Source organism: Bacillus rossius, chromosome 1, assembly GCF_032445375.1.
Source record: "Bacillus rossius redtenbacheri isolate Brsri chromosome 1, Brsri_v3, whole genome shotgun sequence".
Classification (NCBI taxonomy): domain Eukaryota; kingdom Metazoa; phylum Arthropoda; class Insecta; order Phasmatodea; family Bacillidae; genus Bacillus; species Bacillus rossius.
In genome coordinates, this window is record NC_086330.1 from 13176691 (window position 1) to 13204526 (window position 27836).

Sequence of the window (27836 nt, forward strand, 5' to 3'; positions counted from 1 at the left end):
GTGAAGCCGTACAAATTGCAGCTTCTGCAAGCCATCAGCCTCGATGACAAATTGCTCCGACTGCAGTTCTGCATTGCCATGCAGAACCGTCTTGAAGACAATGACTTTGCAAGCAAATTAATCTTCAGTGACGAAGCAACTTTTCATCTCTCAGGAAGAGTCAACCGACATAACACACACATATGAGGGACACAGAATCCACATGCAACTCTCGAACACATCCGAGATTCGCCAAAAGTTAACGTGTTCTGTGCCATGTCAAACAAGACAGTTTATGGCCCCTTCTTCTTCGCTAAGAGAACTGTCACTGGTATCACCTACCTCGACATGCTGCAATTGTGGCTTATGCCACAACTTGAAGCTGATAGCAGGGTCTTCATCTTCCAACAAGATGGTGCTCCAACTCATTACCACAATGTGGTATGAGATTATCTGAATGAGACGTTGCCACATCGCTGGATGGGCCGTGGGGCGGCCGCTGACCAAGTGCTATTCCCGTGGCCACCACGATCACCGGACTTGACACCTTGCGATTTTTACTTGTGGGGATACATCAAGGATAGTGTTTATGTTCCACCTCTACCACAGAACCTTGACGAATTGAGACACCGCATCGTAGCAGCTGCTCTTACCATCACTCCTGATATTCTGGGTGGGGTATGGGCAGAATTGGACTATCGATTAGATGTGTGTCGTGTGACGCAAGGTGGACACATAGAACATTTATAACTAGTGGGGAAAAAAAAAAACTGAGAGTTTTTCTTTCACGTGGCATATAATTTGTAACATAATTCTTAGCCATTTCACTGTACCGATTTTTTGAAATGTTTCACAGACTTTATAATTACCCTGTACTAATAAGGTTAAGTATAATGCAATAGTGTCACTGTTAATGAAACTTATTGTTCAATAAACACCTTCTGCTCTTATGTCAAAGAGTTGACATTTATCTAAAGTCACATAGATCAATAAATGTACTAATTGTAGAACAATAAATTAAGCTTAAATTTTCAATACTGATAATCACACGCAGGTCTTGCTTTTAAAATGAAGTATGTATGTAAATATTATATTTATTGGTTTAATTTAACTGTAAAAAAAGACCTTTCTTTTAAAAATGTGAATTACAAAATAACAAAAAAAAGTTGTATTAAAAATAGGGCAGTGCGAACATTTTTATAAATAAAATAGGTGAACAACATAATGCCCGAGACATAGTATGTACTTTATGACTTAATTGCCAAAGCAGTTAAAACACTACAATCTGCATGCTGAAGAAGAAAGATTGAGAGAGTTGTGCACTCAGAGATACACACAGTGTGTATTTCCTTGGCACGGCTCTGCACACTGACACCTGGTCGGTGCAGTGCGCATCGTTACAACGCAAACGGAGGCCAAGTCTGCACAACAACACTCAAAGGACCAGTCAGAAAAGGTGTAAGCCAGCCAGAAATGGTAATGAGGAAAAAAGAAATGCTCCACTGCCAACTAAAATAGCACGCCCAAGTTAACAGATCATTACAGCTAGCACCTTGCATATTCAGTTTGATCACAGACATTTTGTAAGGGAGCCTGCCATCTTTTGCCGCAATACCACTGCAGACAATCATGGACAAGCACCAACAATCGTTGTCTGAATATTTAGAACAATAAGCAAACGTGTGTTAGTCTGCACCCTTAAAAAACAAGCAAATAGCTTTCCGTTGATTACAGTAAAACCTTTTTGTTGCGACCCCATTTATTGCGACCACCTCTCTATTACAACCCGATTTCGAGGAACCGTGAAAAAATTGCCGAAAATCCGAAGATAAACAGACAGAAAATAAGTTTCTTGTGGTGAGTAACGTGTTGCTGCGTTTCTCTTGCCGAGTGCTTCCTGTCGACCGCTGTCAGCGCTTAACAACCCCCATTCCACGTCCCTTTGTCGGCAGGGTGCAGATAAAGGTTTTTGTGGCAACGTGTTTACGTTTAGCTTATTGCGAGTGTCTAGTGTGGTACGCAGTTAAGGCAAAGCTACCTGCTGGATTTCTCTTGATTTTGATTACTATCGGTTGACAATACACAGCGACCGACTGGATGCACGCCCGCCTCGACTTGTTTTAACTGCCGCAGCGATGTTTATTTTGACAGCTCAAGCAATTAATTTTTCCCGTGGGTTGATAGAAAAAGGTCGCTTCACCCAGCATAAAAAAAAAGGCTACGCCACTTATTCCCCGCGCAGGAAACACACTGGCTGCCGTCTGTCTACCCCGCATTTATCTTTCTTCTAACATTCCACGTTCTCCTCTCGCGCGAGCAATAACTAGGGCCACGATTATATGGTGAATCGCGAAATCGCGAAATTTTCCGCGAATTTATATGGAAAATGCGAAAAAAGCGATTTTTAAGAAAAACCGCTAATAAACACCGAAATTACACAATACAAGTCTCTTATATTTTAATGTGAAAAGCTTAATAGTCAAGACTTGCCCGGGTCCTGGTTGATAAGCTGGAAAAATTTCCTGCCTTGCATTTCTACATGCTTCCTCTAATCAGCTTTAGGGCGCCGTCTGGTCAGCGTGTGTGTTAGTGAAGCGGGATGATAAGATCGACGCTCAATGGTAGTTCTAGCGCGGTAAAACCTCTAAGTGCAAGGCTTCTGAACTGGCGCGCAGTCATCTCGTTCCCGTCAGATAACAGTGAAATTTGAGCGGTGACCATAACATTATATGGCGGAAAAATAAAGATAAAGGTGTAATGCATTTCCCTATGATACTTTCAAGAAATTTGTAACGGGTTTTTTACACCTAAAACTTCGAAAACATGTCTTTTAGCCATTTTATCTCAAAAGAACCATTAACAAATTCTTAAATGCTTTTCGTAAACAGACTCCAGTCGGATATATAGTATAGTTTGGAAATTGCGTAGGTTTTTCGTGGCTGTGCGCGGCACACGACTGTAGTTGCCATGCGTCACGCGCCGAGAATGTTGTCCGGCAGGAAGGGCGAGTATAGTTCATTTGCGGCAAAAATGAATACTTTTACGGCCCTGCTAAATTTTTCCATTAAATAAATTTTGAAGTTTCAGTGATTTTCCTTCAGAAATAATGTTGTGTAACTAACAAACAATTTGTATCAAAACAATTAACGGTAAATGGCTGTCGCGGGGGCCCTTAAAAATTTTTCATTTTACCAGAACTGGACTATACAAACCTGGCTTTAGTCGCACACAGTTTGGTGAAGGTGAGGAAGGATGTTGACAGTTTCACATGCCAAAGGACGTTGAAGTAGGAGGGGGAGAGAGACACGATGGTTTGTATGCCTGGGAGGGATGAACCTTGAAGTCTAGACAAGGGAAGGAGAGGTAAGCCGTATGACGTCATGCATCCGCCGCCTGTGCTGCCGCCAGCCTGTCTAGACGATATTCCCGCGCTCCCACTTACGTTGCACAAGCTACTGCTGCCGTATTTTTAAAGGAAATGTCCCATTATTTTTTTGTTATTCTCACATGAACATTATTGGAAATATTAAAGCCGACACAAAAAATACGCTGTGTGTTAAAGTTAACAGATTTTAATAATCTTTCATTTTGTTTTGTTTTAAATTTTTTTTCTTCTGATTTTCACATTTTGGTCAAAATGTCCAATTTTTTGACGGTTCTCGAGAATGTATTCGTAAAATCACTGCTTCGTTAAATCCGGGGTTCGTGACATCGGGGTTCTAGTGTATTTAACTACGGCAAGCAAGAAATCGTACATGTAATCTAACCAGTAAAAATAAACTGTCTATTGACATATTTTCTTTAGAGGTGGCCTGTAGGGCGACGGACTTGTCATGAAGGTTTAAAGCACAGCCGTCTAGCATTGTGAGTGACAGCATCCTGCCATTGTATGGCTGGTTTCTTAGCGAGTAGCGGTTTGGGAAAAGGGGTTGGGGGGGGGGGGGGGGGGGGGGGGGTTGAAATCAACTGAAAATTTCGGAAAACATCTATTACGACCCCCCCTCTATTCCGACCCTATTCCTGGGAACCGTGAGGGGTCGTTTCAGAGAGGTTTGACTGTAGTTAATTATATTAAAATTTCAAATATGCATTTTAAGTCTTTTACTTACACTTATGATTCGCTCCTGTACCAATCCTTCACGCTTTTTCTCCCTGCTTTTTTCATCGGTTTGCTCTACAACTTTCTCAGTTTGTTCAGGAAGTGGTAACTGAGGCGATTCCTCAGTGGGAGCACAAACATTTGTTTCCTCTTCTAATCTCTCTTCACACAAGTCTTCCATTTCCTCATCTTCTATTTCTTCTTCATCACCACCAACCTAAGCACATGAAAAATAAATACAGTAAACTGAAAGAATGATAATTACATTTCACAAAACACAAAACAAAGTGTATAAACCAAAATACAAACATTCACTACTGACTGCCTTTGGGATGCAGAAAATTCTATAAACCCAAACATATGAAGTTCCAAATTAAGAGTTTGTCTTCATTATCATTAATAAAAAAAAAGTTGGCTATATGGACAACAATATATGTATTTAAAACAACTTACAACACTTAACAATGACTAGTTAAAAAAAAAAAAAAAAAACTTTGACATGTAGATTTGCATGTATTACCTAATTTTTCATTTCAGTAATGGTCTTTATTCCCTATCCTATTTTAACTTATATTTCCATTCAAAGTGTTATTTTATCAGAGAATCCAACTAGAGCTGAGCTGGGCAGTTAACCAATACGAAAGCCACACATGCTGATTCTCCATTTGTTTGAATCATGTTTGAAGAGCTTAAAGATGCTACTTTATCTCACATATTGGGTTGTTTTACACAACAGTAGTGACTACTTTATGTTGCTGCTGCACGGAGTTCGCACATCTGGTAGCAAGTTGCACAGAGCTCGCAAAACAGTAGCTTTAAAAGGAAAAAAAATACAGCTTGAACCTGTTATTTTTTTTTTTTTTAATTTTCACAGAGTCCAGCCAACCTTACACCTGAGTCTATGGGTGTGTGCATTTCCAGTGCTTTATCTGTAGAGCTATGTTTTTATAAAGATGTGCTGCAGAATTTAAAAACAAGATATGTAGTAGTTAAAACAAGACTTCATCCTTTATGTTTATGAAATTGCAATTTGACAAATGCCGGCCATCTTTCTGCAGTTGTGAAGCTTATTCTTAACTTGCTAATTACGTAGCGACACAGACACATTAACACGTTTGAAAGTGAGGCGCGTAAGGATAATCAGTACCCTTTCGTTCCCCTTCCTCATTATCACAGAAGCCAACGAACTCTACACTGTGTCACAGTCTGACAGTAAGTAAAACAAGAGCAGTCTCTTGTTAAAAGCTTATGGGCTTTGGACAGTTCTAGGATTACCACAGAAAGCAGCGCCTCTTCAGTCATATATTTTCCTCACAGAATGCCACCCTAATTGCATGTGTATAAACAAGTATGAGTTAGTACTTCCATGTCCAGGATCAAGAGGCCTCAGGTCTTGCAAGTCGTATGCTGGGTGTTTTGGCGTGATCACCTACTTCTGTATCGTTCAGTACATCGTGATTTTAAAATGAATAAATTATGTATCACACTACATATAACAATTATAATTGTGTATTTATAAATGATGATTGTTTTAATAAACTATTTTTATTGACATGTATTAATTTATTTACTACAAGTTATGATCTTATGTTCAAACACATACAAGCTAATTTAATTTAGCTCTCATTATTTGTGACATGATATTACCTTCAGATGAAACTTAATTTGCAATGAAATTTTTCTAGATGTCTGCTTTCGAGTCAAGTTTAAAAAAAAAATTTCTTAAGTCATTCTCTTTGTTTTTAAGAGAGTTACCAACTCTTTCTGACCTAAGTTAATTTGTGCCTTACGGTACATCCATATTACTGTAAAATAATTTTTTTTCTAACAAAAATATTAAACAAAGCCAGGCTTCAGGTGATCGGCTGATAATTATTCTTTACAATTTTCATCTTTTATGGCCACAATCATCTTGAGGAGCCGTTATGGCTGAGTGCTCCGACCACTCGCTACCCAACCAGGCAATCTGGGCTTGAATGTTTTTAAAGTGGCAGAGATTGCCATGGGCCGGTGGCTTTCCAAACCAATTCATTCTATCAATGCTCCACTCTTGTCTCATCATCCCTCGTCGCTTCCAAGTACCCCTATGGCGAGATGTTGAGTACCCTCATTCATTTTCCAATTATATTGACAAATTACTTTTTTCTTTTCTTTTAATCAAGCATTGACTTAAAGTAACACTTCCATAAAAAAAAGTAACCTACACATTTTCAGAGCTAAATACTGAACAAGAACAAATGCAAATATATTTAACCTATTGTTTGTTATTTATATAGGCAGTAAAAACATGAAATAAAATAACATTAACTAAAAAAATACATCCATTTTTGAGAAAAAAAAATTCTATGAAATAAAAATATATTTTAACAAATAGCACAAGAACACCTTTCCCAATAAATTATAACGTATACTAGCAAACCTTTTCTAGTAAACGGAAAACAAGATATTGTAAAATATTAACACAACCATCAATCTCTGTCTGTTACTGATGTACGTAAATTCAGAAACACCACACACTTCATTCAACAATAGGATTTTTTACAAACTTTGTATCATCATAAGACTTTAAAATACCACAAGCAGAAAAAATTCATAAGATATGCGGTTATTTTCTAGGGGTGTGCGAAGCTTTGGAAAATTGAAGTCAAACTGAAGACTAATTTTCTTTGTCTTAGTCTCCAGGAAGATTAAAAAACTTTGAGGATTCCGAAGATCTTTTCTTAGAGTAGTATATAGTAATAGCAGGTATTAACGCTGTTGCTTGAAGCTGCAAATAACATCACTGGTGTCCGACTAGCTGTGTTTTAACCGCGAAGAGGATCAGTCACGTTGTTAAACATGGATAAGAACTATCAGCATGATTTTCGCCGGCGATGTTTGTATTTACAGCTCTGGGAATTACCGTATATACTCGTGTATAGCGCGCCCTTTTTTCCCCTCAAGTAAAGGAAAAAAATAAGGATGCGCGCTATACACGGGAAAAAAAAAAGTCAGGCGGGGAGGAGGAGTGGAAGTCGTTAACTGCCCGGTGACGGGTGACGTTTCTGGCCAGCCCCCACACATACGCACAAGCAACAAGGCCTCTGTTTCACACACACACACACGTACGTGCGCACGCAAGCTCGCACATCATGGTCTCTTGTTTATTTTTAGACCTCCCCCTTTACAGAAAGCCAGCTCAGAAGCTAGTAAAAAAAAGAGACAGAGAGAGAGAATGTTGTCACCAGTTCCCCCCACCCCCCTCCTCTGATCGCTTTCTTCGCTTCCACCATTCCTCGTCCCAGCAGCGACCGGTGAGTCATCTAGTTCTCCGAGCCAGCTTAGCAACGTAGCGCGGCACGCCTCCCTCCCTCCCTTCCACATACCAGTTGTGACGATACAGCGCTTCATTATCTTCCATCTACACAGCAGAGTTTAAGTATTTTCCTGACGCATCACCACACATAAATTTAAATAATCAGGTACCACAAAATGTTAGTAAAATTTATTTATGGGAAAAAAAAATTTCAATTTTTTTTTCTTTGGAATTTGTTGCAAAAATCATGGTGCGCGCTATACACGAGTAAATACGGTACCTCTGCCCCCTCCGCAATTACCGGCAGGTTGACATACAAGACTGTAAGAAAACATTGGCTCGAATTACCACACCATGCATACACTGGACAGATCAAGAGGAAGTATGCTAAAGCTTCTCCTGTTTTCCTACACTGTAATTAAAACAAAAAAATAATCCATGTGTTACACTGAAAATTCTTTTAAAAGGAATTAATTTTCAGAGGATAAATAAAAAAAAAATTAAAATTAAAAAAAAAAATTAATAAATATTAGAGGTGTACAGCGTACATTATATTTTAACCATTCTCCAAATGTTTTACCATTCTGAAGGAACAGAGGAATATGAATTGCATTCTACTACTTATAATTTCGGCCATTATTTCCTTATTTGCTTAACATATTATAGTCTGTAACTGCTTTCAAAGATTTCCTTGCAAACTGAGTCTTAAATTTTTACATCTTCCTCAAAACTTAGCTTTATCTTCAAAAATTTAAGATTTTGACCCAAACAGTGTAAACTTAGAACACCTTAAAGACTCGATTTAATGGCTTCGCAACTACCCAAGCCTTAATTTTATGAAGGACATTTAAGGAAATATCTTGATTATACAGAATTAGAACTGTATGTCCCACTAATTTTTTTTTGCCGATCCTGTCCTAATTCCCAAAGGAAATAATTCTTTTCAACCCGAAAATTTTTCCATCTAAAAAATTAATCCCAGCACAACCATAAAATGTAACAAAATAAATAAAAATTAAACACCATTAGCTAACCTGGTAACAATAGTCTGACAGTTTGCTGAAAATCAAACCTTATTGTGAAAAGAGTTTATATTTTCTTTTCATGCATGAGAGAAAAATATAAAAATAAAACCAATAAATTTTGGATGTACTGGCTTTTGTATAACTTTTCCATTTTATAACTTAAACAAGAAGTTTATGTTTCCACGACCCAGCAAAATAAATACCGTATTGGCCCGAATATAAGGCGACCCCGAATATAAGGCGACCTGCAGTTTTAGGAGGCCAAACAAATGTAAAAATAATGTTTGGTAGAAATTAATGTGAAAATTCATTAGACATACATTTTGTGTTGATAAATCGTTTTTGCATGTATGTATAACAATTAATTTATATTTATCACATTACTTATTTAAAATAAGTTTGAATGGCCTACCCTAAAAGTCAAAAGAAAACAATTAGAAAATATTTACATTTTTAAGTATTACACTAGAAATTTTTTTGTATGTTTACTCTAATGAAGCTGCATAATAATTGTCATCTTCAGAGCTGTTTATTTGTCTAGAGCTCATTCCCCGCCGTTCCACCGATGTGTGATTGTTCATTTTTCACAGTTTACTGTATCTACGAATTTAAAATTTTTACAATGGCTATTAATCACTCTTAAAATACAGCATTTAACTATCCGTTTGACTTAAGCTACGTATTACCACAGAACAAGGCGTATTACTATTTAGTAGTGTGTTAAACGTAAAAAAAGCAAACAAAGAATGCATCTTGCCGGAACAAAACAAGTGGTTAGCTGACATGATGAAGCTTACGGCCATGAATAACTTCGGTTACGTGACCGCGTATATTTGTCCATATTACTCTCTGACAGAGAGAGTCTGTTCTATGAATTTGAAAGAATAATCTATCATAATTATAAAAGGTTTTTACATAAATAAAGAGTGGATTATTAAAATAGCTTTTGAAGCAACGTACCAAATTCCTGTTAATATGGCGTCTTCGTGCGTGTTCGGCAATGTTCGTTTTACAACAAAGAAATATTGTGGAAAGACAGTTGGCAGCCGTGAATTTCCAAACATTACATCCGAAATGTTTGTAAACGTAAACAATCGTTCTGAAAATAACTGTGATATTTTAGTACTAAAATTTCCATTAAAAATCTGAAGATAAATTACCGTAAATGTTAACACGCGATTGTACACAAAGTACAAATATGAATTGTGAAATAAAAGGTTGCCATTTTGAGATGCTTCAACATTCACGTTTTTACTCAAGAACAAATATTTTAATTTTCAACTTCAAACAATTGTAAATTACTGCAATATTAGGTGGATTTATCGTTTTTCCCCGTGTGAGGTAACAAAGTTTTAGTTAATATAAAAAATGTGAACGTTTTGTTAAACAATGTTTCTACTGTAGCTTTCAGCTTGGAACTAATGTTTGCGGTTCTGACGTCTTGGGTGCGAAAATAAGGCGACTTCCAATTTTTGCATCTCTCGTTTATGTAAAAATGGTCGCCTTATATTCGGACCAATACGGTAAATAAATAAATAAATAAATAAATAAATATATGCACTAAATGTTTCCTACGTTGTTCTTATTTAGTGTGCGATATGCCCATTAAACACTTACGCTAGTAACCCAAAGTTGTATTTATAGATTTTTATAAATGTATCTTCATATTTAGGTAAGTTATATTTGCCTTCAACTTCATCTTTGGCAAAAATTTAAATCTTCATTTTCAACTACAATTAAAATTTAAAAAGTCATCTTCGCACACTCCTATAATTTTTAAGCAATAATTTTATGCCATAAAACCATCTTATAGAAAGCTGATGTACCCCTGTTACCACATGCAAATTATTAGAAGTCCAAGCAATATTTAGTTCCAAAAATCCACACAAATTGATTTCACTCATTAAATTAATTACCAATACGTACAATAACATATGTTAGTTGTATATAAAGATAGCATTCAGTGCTTCTAGCCTGCAAATATGGAATTGTAGTGCATAAAGTAAAAAGTACTTACAGGTGGCATTAAACACAAATTAGCATCAAGTTACATCAAACCACAGTAATTCCATTTAAGGAAATTTAAATTAAAAAACAAACTACAGTAAAATCCAGTTGTTACAACCTCGTTTATTATGAACACCTTTCCACTACGACCATTTTTCAAGGACCTGTGAAACAAATTATTGTGTTAATATTCAATAATTTGAAGGAAATCAGCCCAAAATTCTTTTGAAGTGTATATTGTACTGCATTTCTCTTGGCGAGCACTGTACTACACATGGTGCGGTAGACAACTCCTCCCTTATCTATTCCTCTCCACCATCCTATCACAGATAATGGCACCCTGGTGCCGGGATGTCTTCCCGCTGCCCAGTCATCTATTGTGATAAGCTTGCTCTCAACATGCTACCTCTCTGTTTGCTTCTGTTATTACGACTTGGAGCTCTCCTGGTTTTGATTATTGTTTTTGGATGGATTACTGTACATTTTTCCACCCAGATTCAGTAATATTTTTGGTTTGATTTGGTGAACAATTGTGGGCGACCCACACATTTTCTTGGACTCCAATGAGACTGTACTTCAGGCTTTATTTATAGAGCTGTTTTTTTTTCTCACATCACTTAGAAATAATTTCCAAAATTTTTGGGATTATTTATGGTTATTTATGTGGAGTGTGTGTGATTTAAAATACATTTATCAATGTAAATCGAGAGAAAACTAATAACACAGTTTTACAGACATAACAATCATTGTCGGCTCACTTTATTCTACCAAGAAGAAAAGTTAAAAATATACAAGAACTGTAGGAAAACTGATAAGACTTTATACGTGTCCATAAGCTGTGTGCCCCTGATGGTTCAAATTATGGTGAAGGAAATGTGTATAGATCCAATAGAAAACATCTGGCTATAAACACAGGGATGACACTGCTTTCCTAACATTCTACGAAATGTCTTATATGTCTTTTGAGAAGATATACACAACAACCTTATGGATGAACGCCCACCCTTAACCCCCCCCCCCCCCCCCCCCCCCCGTAGTTTTATCTGCTGCCCTTAATGTTAAACTCAAGGAGCTCAGTTAATTACCCCCTACCCCAGATGTGTTGTCAAAGAAAAGTTGCTGTCACAGCACAACAAAAAAAAGTTTGTCAATTTTACCCAAGCATGACACACTGCACAGCTGCCGTCCTTCCTAACATTCCACATCTTGCCCGCTGGCGCGAGGGACAGCAAACAATGTCACAACACTTAATCTTCTTGACCCCTATGGCATGGTATAAAGTTACGGCCCTAACCTAATATATTAAAATTTTAATGATAGTTCAAATAAACTTATCGCTTGTTAAAAGATACAGTTACACTGCAAATTGCTCCTAGATTATGCTCACTTTGGTGACCGTGTCCAATATGCTTTTCTTGGGTATCTTTTCTTTTCGGAAGATGTCTGCTATTAACATAAATTTATATTTAATTTTTAAAACTTGTTACTTTCCTGCCAAAGACAACTAATCGCAGAGTGTGTGCAAAAAAAAAAGGCATATTTTACTGGATAAGGGTCGGGAGTAGGTCAATCTTTCCAAAATGTTTATTACGACCCTATTACTGGGAACCCTAAGGGTTCATAACAACAGGGTTTTATTGTACCTTGGTTAAAATCTGATTTTAATTGAAATCGTCCACTATAGACTTCCAAGTTACTCTTTCAATAACTATGTGTTTCCAGCCATCTTAAATTTGAAGAAGTCGCAAAGACTTATAGAAGATTTATGTTTCAAGCCAAAGAAGAGTGTGTTTGTGTATGCAACCTGAAAACACCACATACCTCCTCCACAGTGTTAGTAAAAGCTAGCGAAAGTCAACACATGACAAGCGGAGATGGCCAGTACTACTCTGCTTAATTACCACCTTGTCCTCTTGCTCATTCTCTTCTTCCTCCTCCTCCTCGTCAGACGAGCTCTGTTCCTCGTCTTCGTCCTCCTCGTCGTCGTCGTCCTCGTCCTCGTCGTCCTCGCTGGTCTCCGAGGAGGAGTCCGTCTCCACCTGCCGAATGGCGTCGGGCCAGGGGGGCGGCTCCCACTGCGAGACACGCTCCCTCACGTGGTAGTAATACACACGGCCCTCCGAGTCCTTGGCCGACTTCCACTTGGGAGGCAGCCTGGCGGGGACGAGTTGCTGCCGGGGCAGGGGCAGGAGGTGGGGGCGGGGTTGCGGGCCGGTGGGCAGGGGGATGAACTCTGGCAGCAGGGGCTCCGCGGGCGGCAGGGCTGGCCTCACCTCCACATACGCTCCGTGGCTCCCGCCATCGTAGGGCAGCGAGTGCCCGTGAGGGTAGTGGGGGCTATTGGGGTCGTACGCGGGCTGCAGAAGAGGTGGGGCCGGCATGTGAGGATTGCCCGGTTTGTAAATAGGAGAGGGTCGAATTTCCGGTGGCGTTAGCGAGTTTGGATCTGCAACATATTCAATCAATAAAAAAACCAGTGTTTTAAACATATTTGTAATTACTAGAGACCTGCAAAATTTGCGGATTCATCCGGTGATAGGCTAGAATTCAAACACATATACCTCTTAGATAATTTTGCTATTGGCTTACTGTTCATCTGGACGAATCTCAACCAGTTATAAACCCTCAACCAAAAAAGGATCGAATCACAGACAAACCAGATGAGATGACTTGTCGGCAGCCAATGAACTTGCATTATTTGCCTGAGTGTACAAGGGTACAGTCTATCCTGAAAATCATCGAAACCGCGAATTTTGCAGGTCTCTAGTAATTACAAGGAAACTATAAGAGAAGGATATCAACTAGTTAAGTAAAGATACTGGAACTATTCTGCTGTAACACAAAAAACATTTAAAAAGTAAGGTTTGATAGCCAGTAACAAACTAAGCTAATGGCAATCTTTGAAGCAATTTTTCAAGCATCCTCTTAAAGGAAATGACAAGCTCTGGCTTACATTTTGCAGTGTCGTGTAGTTTTTGTTAGGGATTAAATGTGAAGTGCTTTACAGTCTGGTTTTTATACCAAAAAAATATTTTAATCATGTATTTTGTTTACATGGCTTAATGTTTTTCTGACAGCTAGGTCACACTAAATAAAAAGCATCAGGGATTGGGATTGAATTAACAGTAATTAACGATCTCAGCATTGACTGCAATGATTCCTGCGTACCTTGCAAAGGCAAAACCAGATAAATTAAACGTTCTTTTAATTTAAGCACTTAATTTTATTATAAAAACTAGCTACTGCCCAGCATGCATTGCAATGCCTCTGTAATTTTTTTTTTGAAGTTTATAAACACATTCCAAGCCTCTCTATCTATCACTCTCTTTATCCCTATGTAACTCTACATATCTCTATATGTATCTTCATATCTCTCTATATCACTATATGTATCTTCATATCACTCTAAATATCTTTTTAGCTCTGTATAAATATAGCTGTAAATCTCTATACCTCTAACCCTTTATTTTTTATCTCTTTATATATCTATCTATATGTAAATATTTATATTTCTCTTAACCTATACATCTATATAAATCTCTCTCCATCACTCTGTATTTCTCTATCTCTCTATCTCTATCTCTATCCATCTCTCACTCCATCACTAATTGGAAAAACGATGCGCGAGCACATAGAAGACAAACACACAAAACATTCATTTTTATGTACAAGATTGCAGAAATGCTCTTCCAAATACATTTGCCAGTACGAAAAGAACTCCACCTACTGTAAGTCAATTGTACTATGCCTATAACCTTCGCGTAAGTGCAAGCAATAAGTTGACAAAGTTTTATCGCAAACGGATAAACGATATGGCAGCGCATAGAATACAAACAAACAAACATTCATTTTTATACATAAGACTAGCTGCCCGACCCGGCTTCGCACAGTTGTATTAATGGGGGAAAAAATGAGACCAAATTTCTTATTTACAGTTATAATAAACAAAATAAAATGAAAATTAATTAATTTTGACAAAAATTTAATACAATGCTTTGTAATGTACCGAAGAAAAAACCAATAGCACCGATAGTTTCCCGACTCTCGAGCACGCAACGTTGCCATGGAGACGAAGTACCCACTGTTTCCTAGGCTTAAACACCAATCAACATTGATAATCAGTTTATTATTAATTATTAATTATTAAGACCATTAATCGAAATAAAAACTATCCTATCTCTCAAGTTGGAAAAAATTACACATAAATGCAAATTTTCATCGAAATCGGTTGACTTGGTGAAGAGTTCACTGGAAACAAACATCAGGACACTGGATTTATATATATGTATTAAGATAACCACAGCAACACTACTCAAACTACAGTAAAACCACTATAAGAAGTTTCTCAAGATACTTAGAAATTTAGACACAATTAGGGAAATTTTATTGAAAGGGTACAAGTTGTATGTATTTATAGATGCAGTGCTAAATTTTCTAAACTTATGAAGCAGGAAATTTTCTCTAGAGGGTGTTAGTACATACATGTACATTAAAACTACTTTAAAACTCTATACTAGAGACCGGAAAAATTCGCGAATTCATTTCGCGATAGGCTAAAATACAAATGGTTATACCTCAGTGCTGCCTCTGCTATTGGCTCACAACTCACCTGGACCTAAGACTATCGAATCACAGGCTGCTACGTTGGGACGTCTCACAAGACAGCAGCCAACGAGTGGGTCACATTTGACCGAGTGTACGTAGAACTATGGAGTTCATCCTACATGTCATTGAACCCGCGAATTTTTCCGGTCCCTACTCATTACCCACGTCATGTTGCACCGACCTTGCGACGGAGGGTACGGCTGCCACATGTTGGTGCCGGGGTCGTAGAAGCAGGGGTAGCCCGTGCCGGGGTCGAAGGCGGACGTGACGCGGGGGTCCATGCCCAGAGCCATGCAGCGCTGCTCGTGCTGCTGCCACATCTCCTGCTGCTGCCTGCGCTGCCGCTCCTCTTCCTCCCGCCGCGCCACCTTCATCGCAAACAGCTGCCGGTGCTCCTCCTTGGATATGCGAGGCAGCGGCACAATCACCCTGCAACCACGCCCGACACCCACCACTCACTCTACGCTGGGGTGCATCTTGGGTCAGTCATAATACTCCAAGAACCTAAACCAGCGGTTCCCAAACGGTGGGTCGCGACCCACTAGTTGGTCACAGGTGGGTCGCAACTCAATCCTAAAAAAACTATCAGAAACCATCGAATAAACCACCAGAAAAAATTAAGAAAAATCGAAGCAAATCAAATTGTGTGCAAACACATATCTACTGTTAAATAAATGTTTTGCTACAAAATGCTTATATTCTGTCAACCATTTTAAAATCATAACACAAATTGTATATCAATAACCAATCGGTATCTTAAAAAAAGGATATATAATGGTAAATAAGGAAGGGATACGATACAAATAAGATTTTTTGCTCCACCACGGACCGATAGACACTGGAGGTATTCCTATTAGGGAAAGGTGGGTCGCCAGATGAAAAAGTTTGGGAACCACTGATCTAAACCATTTAATATATGATGAAATATTATAATTGAATCGGCACATGCTAAAAGTGCCTCAGTCACAAAAAAATGGCAAAGCGAGTTAAGCATGAAAATCGCATGTTATAGGATAGCTTCAACTATCTATGCTAAAAAGGGATTGAGTCAAAAGTGCGGGTTAGCTCATATTAGCTAGGAAAATACTGAATGTACGCTTACGCTAAAAAGGTTGCTTAAGAGACAGATTTATTCATTTTCTTCCAAACTGGGTTGCTTGGACTGAGGCCCTTTTAGCATGTGCTGATTCAATTAGGGGTGCACCAGTACCATATCTTAATGTCGAGTCAAGCAGTTACAAAAAAATTGAATATTTTCAAGTCGAGTAGTAAATTTGTTATTATTTTGTATTTCCCTTTAAAGCTCAACAGGAAATAGTGGGGAGAAAGTACACACTGAAATGGTATCTCATGATGGTTTCTGAATCACTATCATAGGGCTAACTGCATAATAGTCTACAGTCTCTAGCTACAGCATTTAGATTTACAAAGAATTTTACAACTGTTTCCATGTAATTAGCTACTTGAATTTTTTTTTATTACAAAATTTGTAAGCAACTATTATTTATTAATAAAAAAATAGAATTAACTATTTCAAAATATAATATGAAGTGAAAGGAAACTAAAATATGTTTGTCCAGTAGCACTGCAGTTACTTTGAAATTAGGATGTTATTTGAAACATTAAAATGAAAACAGTTTTTCATACTAACACTATAATTTTTATACTTTAAATATTTGCAAGTTTGTTATTGCCCAGTACAAGAATTTTCAGGGTTTATGTAAAATAATATTAAGTTAATGCTCCATGGTTGGAGTAGTGCTTTAACATTTAATATTTCCAATATATATCAGGTTCCCGTAACTATGGTACATCTGTGGTAGTTATTGTGCTTCCAGCATAACTATGGTGCTTCATCCATCTTTATTAATCACCTATATGCCATTATGTATTATTGTCAACTTGGTGGACGTAAAGTAGACATTTATTTTCTATGTTTATTACTTATGCATGGTATAAATAATATTTAAGTGAAAAAAGGATATGTCAAGATCATTTTAAGAAACAAATTTTGAGTATGGTGCTTGCTTAGTAGTTATATACACATTTTTTTTTACTATAGGTTAAAGTAAACAAAATTATGAAGATGGTACGTTAAATGAAATGTCCACACAAATATGAAAATCATAAATAGCGTGAAAATGATGTAAAATTAGCTACCAAAGCTAGCAATTTCAATACTTAACTATCTACATTGTTCATAATAATGAAACAGCAGGAGGAAACTGAAGTTACTTACATTGTAACAAATATCTTATTAATCAGTTTTACATCATCAAAACACATTTCCTACTTAACTGAATTGTATGAGGTTTACAATTACTAGCTATATAATTATTCTAAGATTACTCCAGGTTTGTATTATTGATGGTTCATGAGCATTTTATTATTTCCTTAGACCAAACAGTGAACTACTTACATTTTTGAGCTTAAAAATTAGGCTCGAATCAAGTACTTAAAACTAGACTATTTTTTTTTTTTTTTAATACTTATGCACCCCTAATTATAATCAAGAGCATCTTACATTTGAAGTATTTCTATATGAGTTTAAAAATCAAGTTTCTTTCCTTAAAGAATATTATTGACTTGAAACCAGTAAGTTATTTTCATACAAGCTACATGAAAGTTCATTAAGTGCTCAAATGTTAATTTAAGATATCTCTGAATTTTTCCATAACAATACCATGAATGAATAATCATATAACCCTATTTTTGACACATTGATTTAAATGGAGCACCATCAGTTGATGATCAACACACTCATAATGATGCACATAGTATCACAAGCCACTAGGACACTTTCATTACCAGTCCTGTCTTAGCCACTACCTTTCCTCCAGTTGAAAATGAAACAAAAAAAAAATTTGGATAGGAATGAAATGAATGACAGGCTGGCTTGTATTTCAACACATATCAATCTATCAGCAGAGGCAGTAATATATAGTGATAAAACAAAAAATAACAGAGAAATGGGAGTCAATATGCAGCTAAATTTACAAGAATTACCTGGTTGTGACCAGAAGATTACACAAAATTTTATTTGGTGATGAGGGTGGAGGAGAGGGGATAGAACCACTTTGATTGCTGTCTTAAGTTTGCATTTTGCCACCTGCATTGGCCCCTTGTGTCTATTACAATATATAATTCAATTAATAAATCTTTAGTTTAGTTTTTTTGTTTTAACTTAAATTTATTAATTTTTATATAGTTTTTTAAAATTAATTAAAAGCAGTCCAGATCTGATACCAGACAGATATCACTGAAGGTCCACACAGAAACATCACAAGGAATTATATAATGATTTAGGGCTTTTGACATTGCATACTGATTTTTGATTCATATGAATAGTATCATAATTAAGACAGCAACAGAAAGTAAAATTAATAAATTAGAAACTACGATGGTCCAAGAAATAAACTTAAAACATGCAATTAAATATTTCTTCCTGCTACTAAAAGATTATTTATACTTAAACCATTTCCTGTTTTGATACATTAAAAGTAAAACAGACCACAATTTAAGTAAATTTATATATTAATGCACAATACTGCGGGTACAGACACACAGAAATAACACCATAGAGAAACTTGTCATGGCTCCAAAACATTACACAAAAAAATGTTTAGCTGTACTATTTATTTTTATATTTATAACTTTCTACGGAACTAAGGATTATTATCGAAGCATACTGAATGCTTTAGTAGCAGTTTTTCTGTATACTATTACTGTTTCATGTAAAAATTTTAAGTGCCGTACCTCCATTTGTTGAAACAGTTGATAAATGCAATTGTGCCTAAGTAGTACTCATTATTTATCGCATTGTTTTATTTTTTAATGATAAAGATGAAATCTTCTATTTTGAAAGATTAAATATACTATTTACAACACTATAAAATCTTGGCTCTATCCCTTGCGTAATCATATTTGTTTTTTTATTTTATATAAATGCTTATTTTCAACCAATTCAATTGAACATTCATATGAAAATTATTTATGGCTGGCAGTACAAGATGATAGACATATCAAGTTCCTAAAAAGTGCACTGTACAACCCAAATCTTCTTCCTGACATCATCCATATAATATTGCAAATTAATCATGAAGAAAAAATTACACAATTAGTGTGATACATAGTCAGCCATTGAATGTACCTGTCTTCATATCTAGAGATTTTTCGACTTCTCTCCGAATCGGGGGAATCCTTAGATCTCTTTGATCTGTCGCGTGGCCTCTCATATTCACCTCGCTTCCGATGCCTGCAACAAGAGCAATGAACCAAAAATTACATCCATCTGAAAAATAATCTATGCCATAAAACTACTGATGGATTGAATCCAATTTTTCTCAAATCTGAACTCAAATTTCATTCTTAAAAGAATGCCTTGAACCCGAAGCTAAATCTTGAATGTCAGGAATAAAATAATATATGAGCAAAAACAAATAAACTTAAATTTTGAAGAAACATTCAGTCCATAAAAAATTTATTTTTAAAATAAAGTAAAAAGATACCTAAATAGGATACAATAATTTTATTTCTCATAAATGTTTCCTGAAGTGCCAAACAACACACTTCCAGAGCATTATCGTCGTTCAAAGAACAATTATTCAATATATTCTGAGATAAATAATTCAGCCATTGTCAACTGCACAGATGATAAAAATTTTATTTCTGAATTTCTTTACTCAATATATTTTCCTTTGAACTTTTTTTCCTACAAAATACCTAATTATATTAGGTGATAATTGTTCTTGGTTTTATCCACTCTGCAAAAATACACACTTCCAACTGTAACTTGCAGTATGGCAGAAACAGACCTGCCAACATTCAAATTAAAAAAATCATGAGGTCCTCGATAAAAATTTTCAGGCCCATAAATACAGGTTAGATATAAAAAACAACAAATGAGAATCTTTAAATTTAAGTGACTTACCTGTACATATGTTACATGGTCTCTGCTTCAAAATTTATTTCAACAAATTATAGGTTGCAGATTTAATTTAGTTGAACATAATTTAGCGCTTTCGTGTAGTGATCATGCAGGGCCACAAATAAAAAAAGATGTAAAATAACATTCTGCTTGTGTAACACTATTATCACTGTTCACAGCAAAATTAATTTTTTTTAATTGGAAGCAATACACTTTACGTGTTAGTTGTGTTTTTTTGTAGCGACATGTTTCACAAAGTCTCCTCTTCCACTATGCGAGATAGAAAAATCAGCACGGCACATGTTACAAAACGCAAAATTGCTTCCTTTACGTGACTCGAGTATTGATGGAAACTCGTTACTGTAAGCTACCGTAAAACTTGTTTTGTAACTTTTAAAAACAAAATCTTGGGGCCCCAAAAAATCGTGAGGAAACACTATTTTGGCTTGAGGGCGTGAGATGGACCTTAAAATCGTGAGCCTCATACCAAAATCGTGAGAGTTGGCAGGTCTGCAGAAATGTATTTGAGCAAGGAAAATTTTTAAGAACTGTATCTTCAACATTTATTATTACCTACTGCTTGAACTTTTTAATTTATTTCCAAGTAGTAATTGCATTAAAATATTTCAAATATTTACTACAGCTCCTTGAACTTAACAAATGACAGTGAATCCCAAAAGTTTATTTTAGTCAGTATCTGATAGCTCTGTCATAGAAACATTTTTTGATTAATATATACTTTGATTGACAATAGAGAACTTTTTTGATTCACCCAAAACCAGCTTGTTTGCTACGATACAATTAATTTTTCCCTGTAGTAAACATGTATGAATATGTAGGTGTTTATGTGTCTGTGTATAACTGAGGGGTTCTTAAAAACTCTTAAATTTCCAACTAAGAAGTTTCCCTTCTTTGCAAGTTAAAATAATTTTACACCTATTCTATATATTCATAATATTTAATTCTTAAAGAAATGTTTATACAGTAAGTAATAAAAAAAACACTGGAAAGACATCACAGATGGAACACATCATTGGTTTCTATTACTAATGCACAGACTTGACTTTACCAAACTTTGTAAAACTTATAGCCGGTAATTGCCAATTCTGTAACCATCACCACAGCATATTTTTGACAAGTAAATAAAAAGCAGGTGTCTCATCTATAAATGATACTGATGTATACTGCAATAGTTTACTCAAAAACACCAGTAACATCCCAGACAGGAAGAGAGTTGTTAAAATCATTTCATGGTAGTGCTAATACGGTAATTCAGCACTGGCAAGTTGTTATTCAGAAAGACAAGTCTCAAATTCTGCAATCAACATTCTATGGATACTCTGATAAATAAATAAATAAATACACACACAACATATTTTGTGTGTGTGTGTGTGTTATTTATGGTGAAAATAGTTTACCAACATAATTTCTAATATGGTAGGTGTTTGGACTTGTGTATGTTTGGACTTGTGATGTTTTTAAATTTGTGTAAATATGTTGGGACTTTGAGATATTCCTTATATCAAGACTGTGTTTGAACTTCCCGCGCTACTGGCTGCGGTAGCGCCACTAGCTGGCAGTGCCGGCAACTAGTCAGTCTTTGTTATCGCGCCGCCGCGGTAAGTCGTTCCGTCAGGAAGATGGTGTTATCAGTCCACAGTCAAAACATTTGGTCCTCCGGGCCGGATCTTGCCGGCGTGTTTAGTCTCTCAAGAAATAGTTTCGTAGGTGTTTAGTTTACTTCGTCGGCGTGCGTCGATATGCATCGTTCAGTTCGAGTGTGGTCCGTTGACGTCTGAAGTGCATTGATCATATTTGTTTTGTACTTGATGAAATTAACTTGCTCGTGTAAATGTATCAGACGTGAAGCACCCTATTGTTGTGTTTGTCACGGATTTGGAAATTATCGTATTTGTCCTGAGTGCGCAGCGCCGCGCCGTGACTTTAACCTCTCCTTTGTATTACGTCGCCGTCCTTTATCATTGTTCAGGGTCCGTGACCTTTCCCTTGTTCTCGTCTCCTTTGTCCATAGTGTCTCGTCGCTGCCTTTGTCCTTTAGTATCCTGTCGCTGCCTTTGTCCTTTAGTGTCCTGTCGCTGCCTTGTTCGCCGTATCCCGCAGTTGCCTTTGTCCGTTGCGTGACGTCACAGTTCTTTGTGTCAATGAATAAAGATTACGTGTTTTGACACAATAACAGTACATCATGGCAGACGTTCGGTCGGCGTTATTGCGCCTTAGACTTGCTGAAGACCGGGTTAAACGTGCGGCGGACCTTGCACACACTGCGGCGGGGGACCCGAATAAAAGGGGCCTATTTCTTGCAACGGCTCGTGATCTTGCTTCAGTGAAAACTGGTTTTGATGCAGACTATCTCGCTGTGGAGGCTGCAGCGGACCCAGCTACGGGTTTCGATCCTGAAGCCCATGTAGCTCGCATAATCTCATTTGAAAATTACTATTATTCAGCGATGGCCGCCGTGGAGTCCTTCACTATTGAAGAGAGGGCTAGAGACTTAAAGGAGCAAACAAAGAGTATTTCATCCGGGAATTCTCACGTTGCTCTACCAAAAATAGTGCTGCCACATTTCAATGGCAACCCTAGGGAGTGGATGAATTTTGCCAACCTGTTCACCACTCTTGTGACAACGAATGCCAACCTTACTGAGGTTGAGAGACTAGTGTATCTCAAAACCGCACTAAGTGATGAGCCACTTCAGTTGATTCAGTCGTTGACAATCACAGACGTGAATTTTAAAGTAGCCTGGAAATTACTCACTGATCGGTATGACAACAAACGCTTAATCATATCTGTTCATGTTGAAGCCCTTCTGCAGGCACCTTTTGCATCTGCTGATGCACCAGCATCACTTCGACATCTTTTAACGGTTATCACGGAAAATGTGGCAGCATTGGCCGCACTCGATGTCCCAGTCAGTCAGTGGGATTTAATATTGCTTCCTATTCTCTGCAAGAGATTAGATGTGGTACTTCAAACCCAGTGGGAAATGACACTCACCGGTCAAGACCTACCATCCTTGGCCAAGTTCACCGAATACCTGGAAAAGCACTGTCGTGCTCAAGAGGCTGTGATATCATCCAGGGGAAAGGTACCCACAACACAGATCACTCGGCAGAAAAATTTCCCCTCTTTTGCACCTGTTCGTAAGTCTGTTCTGCCTAAATACCAAAGTGCAAATACCTTCCTTGCTAAATCAGAGACACACTCCTGCCAAATGTGCAGCAGTGCTCACTCATTGTTTAAGTGCTCTAAATTCAATCAGCTTAGCCCAACAGAGAGATACTCTGTAGTCAGACAACACAGACTATGTTTGAACTGCCTTAGATCATCACATCAAGCAAAAAACTGCCTCGTGGGTTCATCTTGTCGCCATTGTGGTTCGCGTCATCATTCACTTTTACATTTTGAGGACGAAACTTGTGAGGATGAACAAGGTGATGCTGCTCCCGACTCTGCAGAGGGACAGTCGACTGTACACGATGTAAATCCAACCTCAACATTATCCACTGTCACCTCTTGTAGTGCTGTGCACTCAGTGTCAACAGTCCTGTTGTCGACAGCCCAGGTTCAGATTCATGACGTGCGTGGAAACCCACATACGTTTCGGGCCCTGCTAGACTCTGCCAGCCAGGCCAGTTTTATCAGTGAAAGATGTTTTCAGTGTTTGAGTCTGCCTCGCAAAAATGCTCACCTACCCATAGAGGGTTTATCCAATACACCAGTGAATGTTGCCAAGTCTTACACTTCTTTGGTAATTAGTCCAGTTGGTGAAGACAGTCCTCGGTTTGCTCTCGATGCCTTCATCCTTCCACGAATTGCTAATAGCTTGCCCAGTGTTCAGTTGCCTTCTGACACTCGTCAGTCTGTTGTTCACCTCAAGCTAGCGGATCCCTCATTTGATATCCCTGGTGCTGTAGATTTGCTTCTTGGAGCCGACTTGTTTCCACAATTATTGACCGGTGGTAAGTTAGAAGGCTCTCCCATGGCCCTCAACTCAGTACTGGGATGGGTCCTTATGGGAAAAGTGGAGACAGCATCTTGTAGAACTGCAACCTTTGTCACATCCATGGTGACCACCATTTCCCCCTTGGAGGAAGTAATGAAAAGGTTTTGGGAGCTGGAGGAATTTCCACACACACACTACCTCTCCCAAGATGACACTGTATGTGAAGAACTGTTCAAGAAAACACATTGTAGAAGTGCTGAGGGGGGTATAGTGTTGCCCTGCCGTTCAGGAATCCTGAACCCGAATTGGGAACCTCTCGATCCCTTGCACTGAGCAGGTTTGAGCGTTTGGAGAGGCGACTGAGTGACAATGTTCCACTTCATGGAATGTATTCAGATTTCATGAAGGATTATTTGATGGCAGGCCACATGGAAAAGGTTCCAAAGTCACAGATTGATTGCTCTACTTCCTTTTACATTCCTCATCACTGCATAATCAAGCCAGACAGTTCAACCACCAAACTTCGTGTAGTCTTCGATGCGTCAGCCAAAGGTTCAACTGGAGTATCTCTCAATGATGAACTGCTCACGGGACCCAAGCTGCAGCAAGACATTGTTAAGGTACTAAGTAACTTCCGCCTTCACCCAGTGGTGTTTACCGCTGACATAAAGCAAATGTACAGGCAGATACGTGTGCACAGAGAGCATCAAGATTTTCAACGAATTGTGTGGCGGTTCAATAAATCGGAACCAGTTGAAGATTATCGACTGAAAACCGTGACGTATGGAGTGTCCTCAGCACCTTACTTAGCAATTCGCACCCTGCATCAACTTGCTGCTGATGAGCGGGAACAGTTTCCTACTGCTTCAAGGACACTCTTGTCAGATATCTATGTGGATGATGTTGTGACGGGAGCTGACTCAGTAGATGCAGCCTTGGAACTTCAGCGAGAACTCATGACACTTCTCGATAAAGGTGGGTTCATGTTACGCAAATTCATGAGTAATAATCCTGTGCTCCTGGAGTGGCTCCCTCCCGATGCTGTTCAACTGCCAAGGCCATTCTCCATGGACCAAGACAGTGAAGTAATAGTAAAGGTACTTGGGCTGCAATGGAACCCACTCTCGGACACCTACTCGTACAATGTCCAGGCTAGCTCTGAATCACCAACTAAACGTTCTATCTTGTCTAATTTGGCTCGCGTATTTGATCCTCTTAGTTTCCTGACACCCTTGACCATGTTCGCGAAGAGCCTCATCCAGGAATTATGGCTGAAGAAACTGGATTGGGATACAGTTCCACCGCCTGAGATTGTAAGAGTGTGGGAATGTTTCAGTAAAGACTTGCCACACTTGTCGTCCCTTACAGTTCCCAGACATGTCAAAGGCTGTTCAGATTGCTCTTATGAACTTCATGGATTCTGTGACAGCTCTGAGAAGGGTTATGCAGCTGTTGTGTACCTGCGTGTGAGTTGTAAGGGTGATGTGAAAGTACATCTCTTGGTCGCGAAGTCAAAGGTCGCACCTGTCAAGGTAGTTTCATTGCCTCGTTTAGAGTTATGTGGTGCTTTAGTGTTGGCTCGGTTGCTGCAGCATACTCTGGCAATTTACAAACACCATATTAAGCTTCAGTCCATAACTGCCTGGACTGACTCCCAAGTTGTTCTGGCCTGGGTCAATACTGCGCCACATCAGTTGAAGACTTTTGTGGCAAACAGAGTAAGCGAAATTCAAGACTGCACTGAAACCTCCTGGTGGCGACATGTACGTTCCGAATACAACCCAGCAGACTGTGCCTCTCGAGGCTTGCTTCCTGTAGACTTGCTGAACCACTCGTTGTGGTGGTGTGGTCCACAGTGGCTAAGACATCAACCCTCTCAGTGGCCTGTCCAAATAGCATTTGATGACATGGCACCTGATTCAGTAGTGCTAGAGAAAAGGAACCTCACTCTCATCAGTGTTGTAACACCTCATCAGTGTGATCAACTGCTGGAACGATGTAGTCGTCTGTCAAGACTGCTTCATGTAACGTGCTACGTGTTGCGATTCATTCACAACTGCCGTGCCAAGCAGGCGAAGTTAGTAGGTCAGATTGGTACTCATGAGATAAAAGGGGCAATGATGTTTTGGGTCAAACGAGTGCAAGCTATTGTTTTTGAGGGTGATATTACAGCTCTAAAAACTGATAAGTGTACATCCCCACAGCTTCGTAAACTGGTCCCATTCCTCGATCCCTCTGGAACGGTCAGGGTGGGCGGTCGATTGCCTCAGTCTAGTTTGCCCTTTGAGCACTAACATCCCATTCTGTTGCCAAAAACTCATCGATTCACAGATCTCATCATTAGTCATTACCACGAACTTAACCAGCACCCTGGACTACAAACTCTGCAAGGCATTCTCAGAGAAACCTTCTGGATCATCGCAGACAAGCAAGCAATACGTCGTCGTTTAGGTCGTTGCCTTAAATGTTTCAAGGCTAGACCCTCTACTCAAGCCCCATTAATGGGTGATCTCCCAGCCATGAGAGTTCAACAGGTGAAGCCCTTTTCCAAGGCAGGAGTGGACTATGCCGGTCCCTTCACCATAAAAATGGCACGTATTCGTCGACCTACCCTATTAAAGGCCTACATGTGCATCTTTGTATGCTGTAAAACTAAGGCAGTGCATGTGGAACTGGCATCAGATCTGTCCACTGAAGTTTTCATTGGAGCTTACAAGCGCTTTCTTGCTCGCTGGGGCCGATCATCAGACATTTATAGTGACTGTGGGACAAATTTTGTCGGAGCTCGCAATCATTTGCAAGAATTACAGCAGCTGTTGACGTCATCAGAACACCAGAAAGGTGTTACAGAATCTCTGCAGCCACTTGGAGTGACATGGTATTTCAACCCCCCGTCTGCCCCGCACTTTGGTGGGCTATGGGAGGCAGGGGTGAAGTCCTTCAAGACACACCTCAGGCGAGTTATTGGCGAGCAGGTACTGACGTACGAGGAACTGTACACGGCCTTGGTGCAAGTGGAAGCGATCCTAAATTCAAGACCACTATGCCCACTGAGTTCAGATCCAAATGATCTGAAGGCTCTCACTCCAGGCCATTTTCTAACCCTTGAACCCTTGGTCACGCTGCCTGAACCCACCTTGGAAGCCATCCCCATTGGCCGTCTGCAGCGTTTTCAGCTGGTGGAACGTCTGCACCAAGACTTTTGGAAGCGTTGGCACCAAGACTACCTCCACACGCTGCAGCAGCGTGGCAAGTGGTCTCGACAAGACAGACCTATGGTACCAGATCAACTAGTGCTGCTCAAGGATGACAGGATCCCCCCCTTGCAGTGGCGTTTAGGACGCATCATTCAACTGCATCCAGGAAATGACAATATTCCTCGTGTTGCGACTGTCCGCACCTCTAATGGGATGGTCAAGCGTCCTGCTGTAAAACTTTGCCCCCTACCAGTTGAATTTTGAAAACAGTGTTTCAAGGTGGGCGGTTATGTTTGGACTTGTGATGTTTTTAAATTTGTGTAAATATGTTGGGACTTTGAGATATTCCTTATATCAAGACTGTGTTTGAACTTCCCGCGCTACTGGCTGCGGTAGCGCCACTAGCTGGCAGTGCCGGCAACTAGTCAGTCTTTGTTATCGCGCCGCCGCGGTAAGTCGTTCCGTCAGAAAGATGGTGTTATCAGTCCACAGTCAAAACAGTAGGAATCAATTCATCATCAATACGAGTACCTCAGTGATCTTTTGATTTTTACTAACAATTTTTGTAACAGTTTTAAACCTGTAGGCCTTATGCTAATAAATATAAGACCTTCCTGCAACTGAATATTGGAGGTAGCCTAAGTATTTTTTGGTTGCTAATTTCTTTGCAATATTCAATTTCAGGTTTTAGTATAGTCTAGAATAAAGAAGAAAACAAAGTATTGCTTCTTCTTTGAT

General features: G+C 38.6%; 1 protein-coding gene across 6 annotated transcripts in view; it reads right to left on the bottom strand.

The window, feature by feature from the left end:
- The window catches only part of LOC134532381 (histone-lysine N-methyltransferase SETD2), a 73468-nt gene that overhangs the window by 10673 nt on the left and 34959 nt on the right, over positions 1-27836 (bottom strand). For 4 of the 6 annotated variants that reach the window (XM_063368827.1, XM_063368845.1, XM_063368821.1 and 1 more), the window contains 4 exons: positions 19161-19265; positions 15192-15439; positions 12307-12851; positions 4089-4295 (listed from right to left, as the gene is read on the bottom strand). In XM_063368827.1, coding sequence (XP_063224897.1) covers positions 4089-4295; positions 12307-12851; positions 15192-15439; positions 19161-19265 — 1105 coding nt within the window. The remainder of the gene's footprint in view (positions 1-4088; positions 4296-12306; positions 12852-15191; positions 15440-19160; positions 19266-27836) is intronic. The other 2 variants (XM_063368846.1, XM_063368842.1) reach the window with 1 other exon arrangement.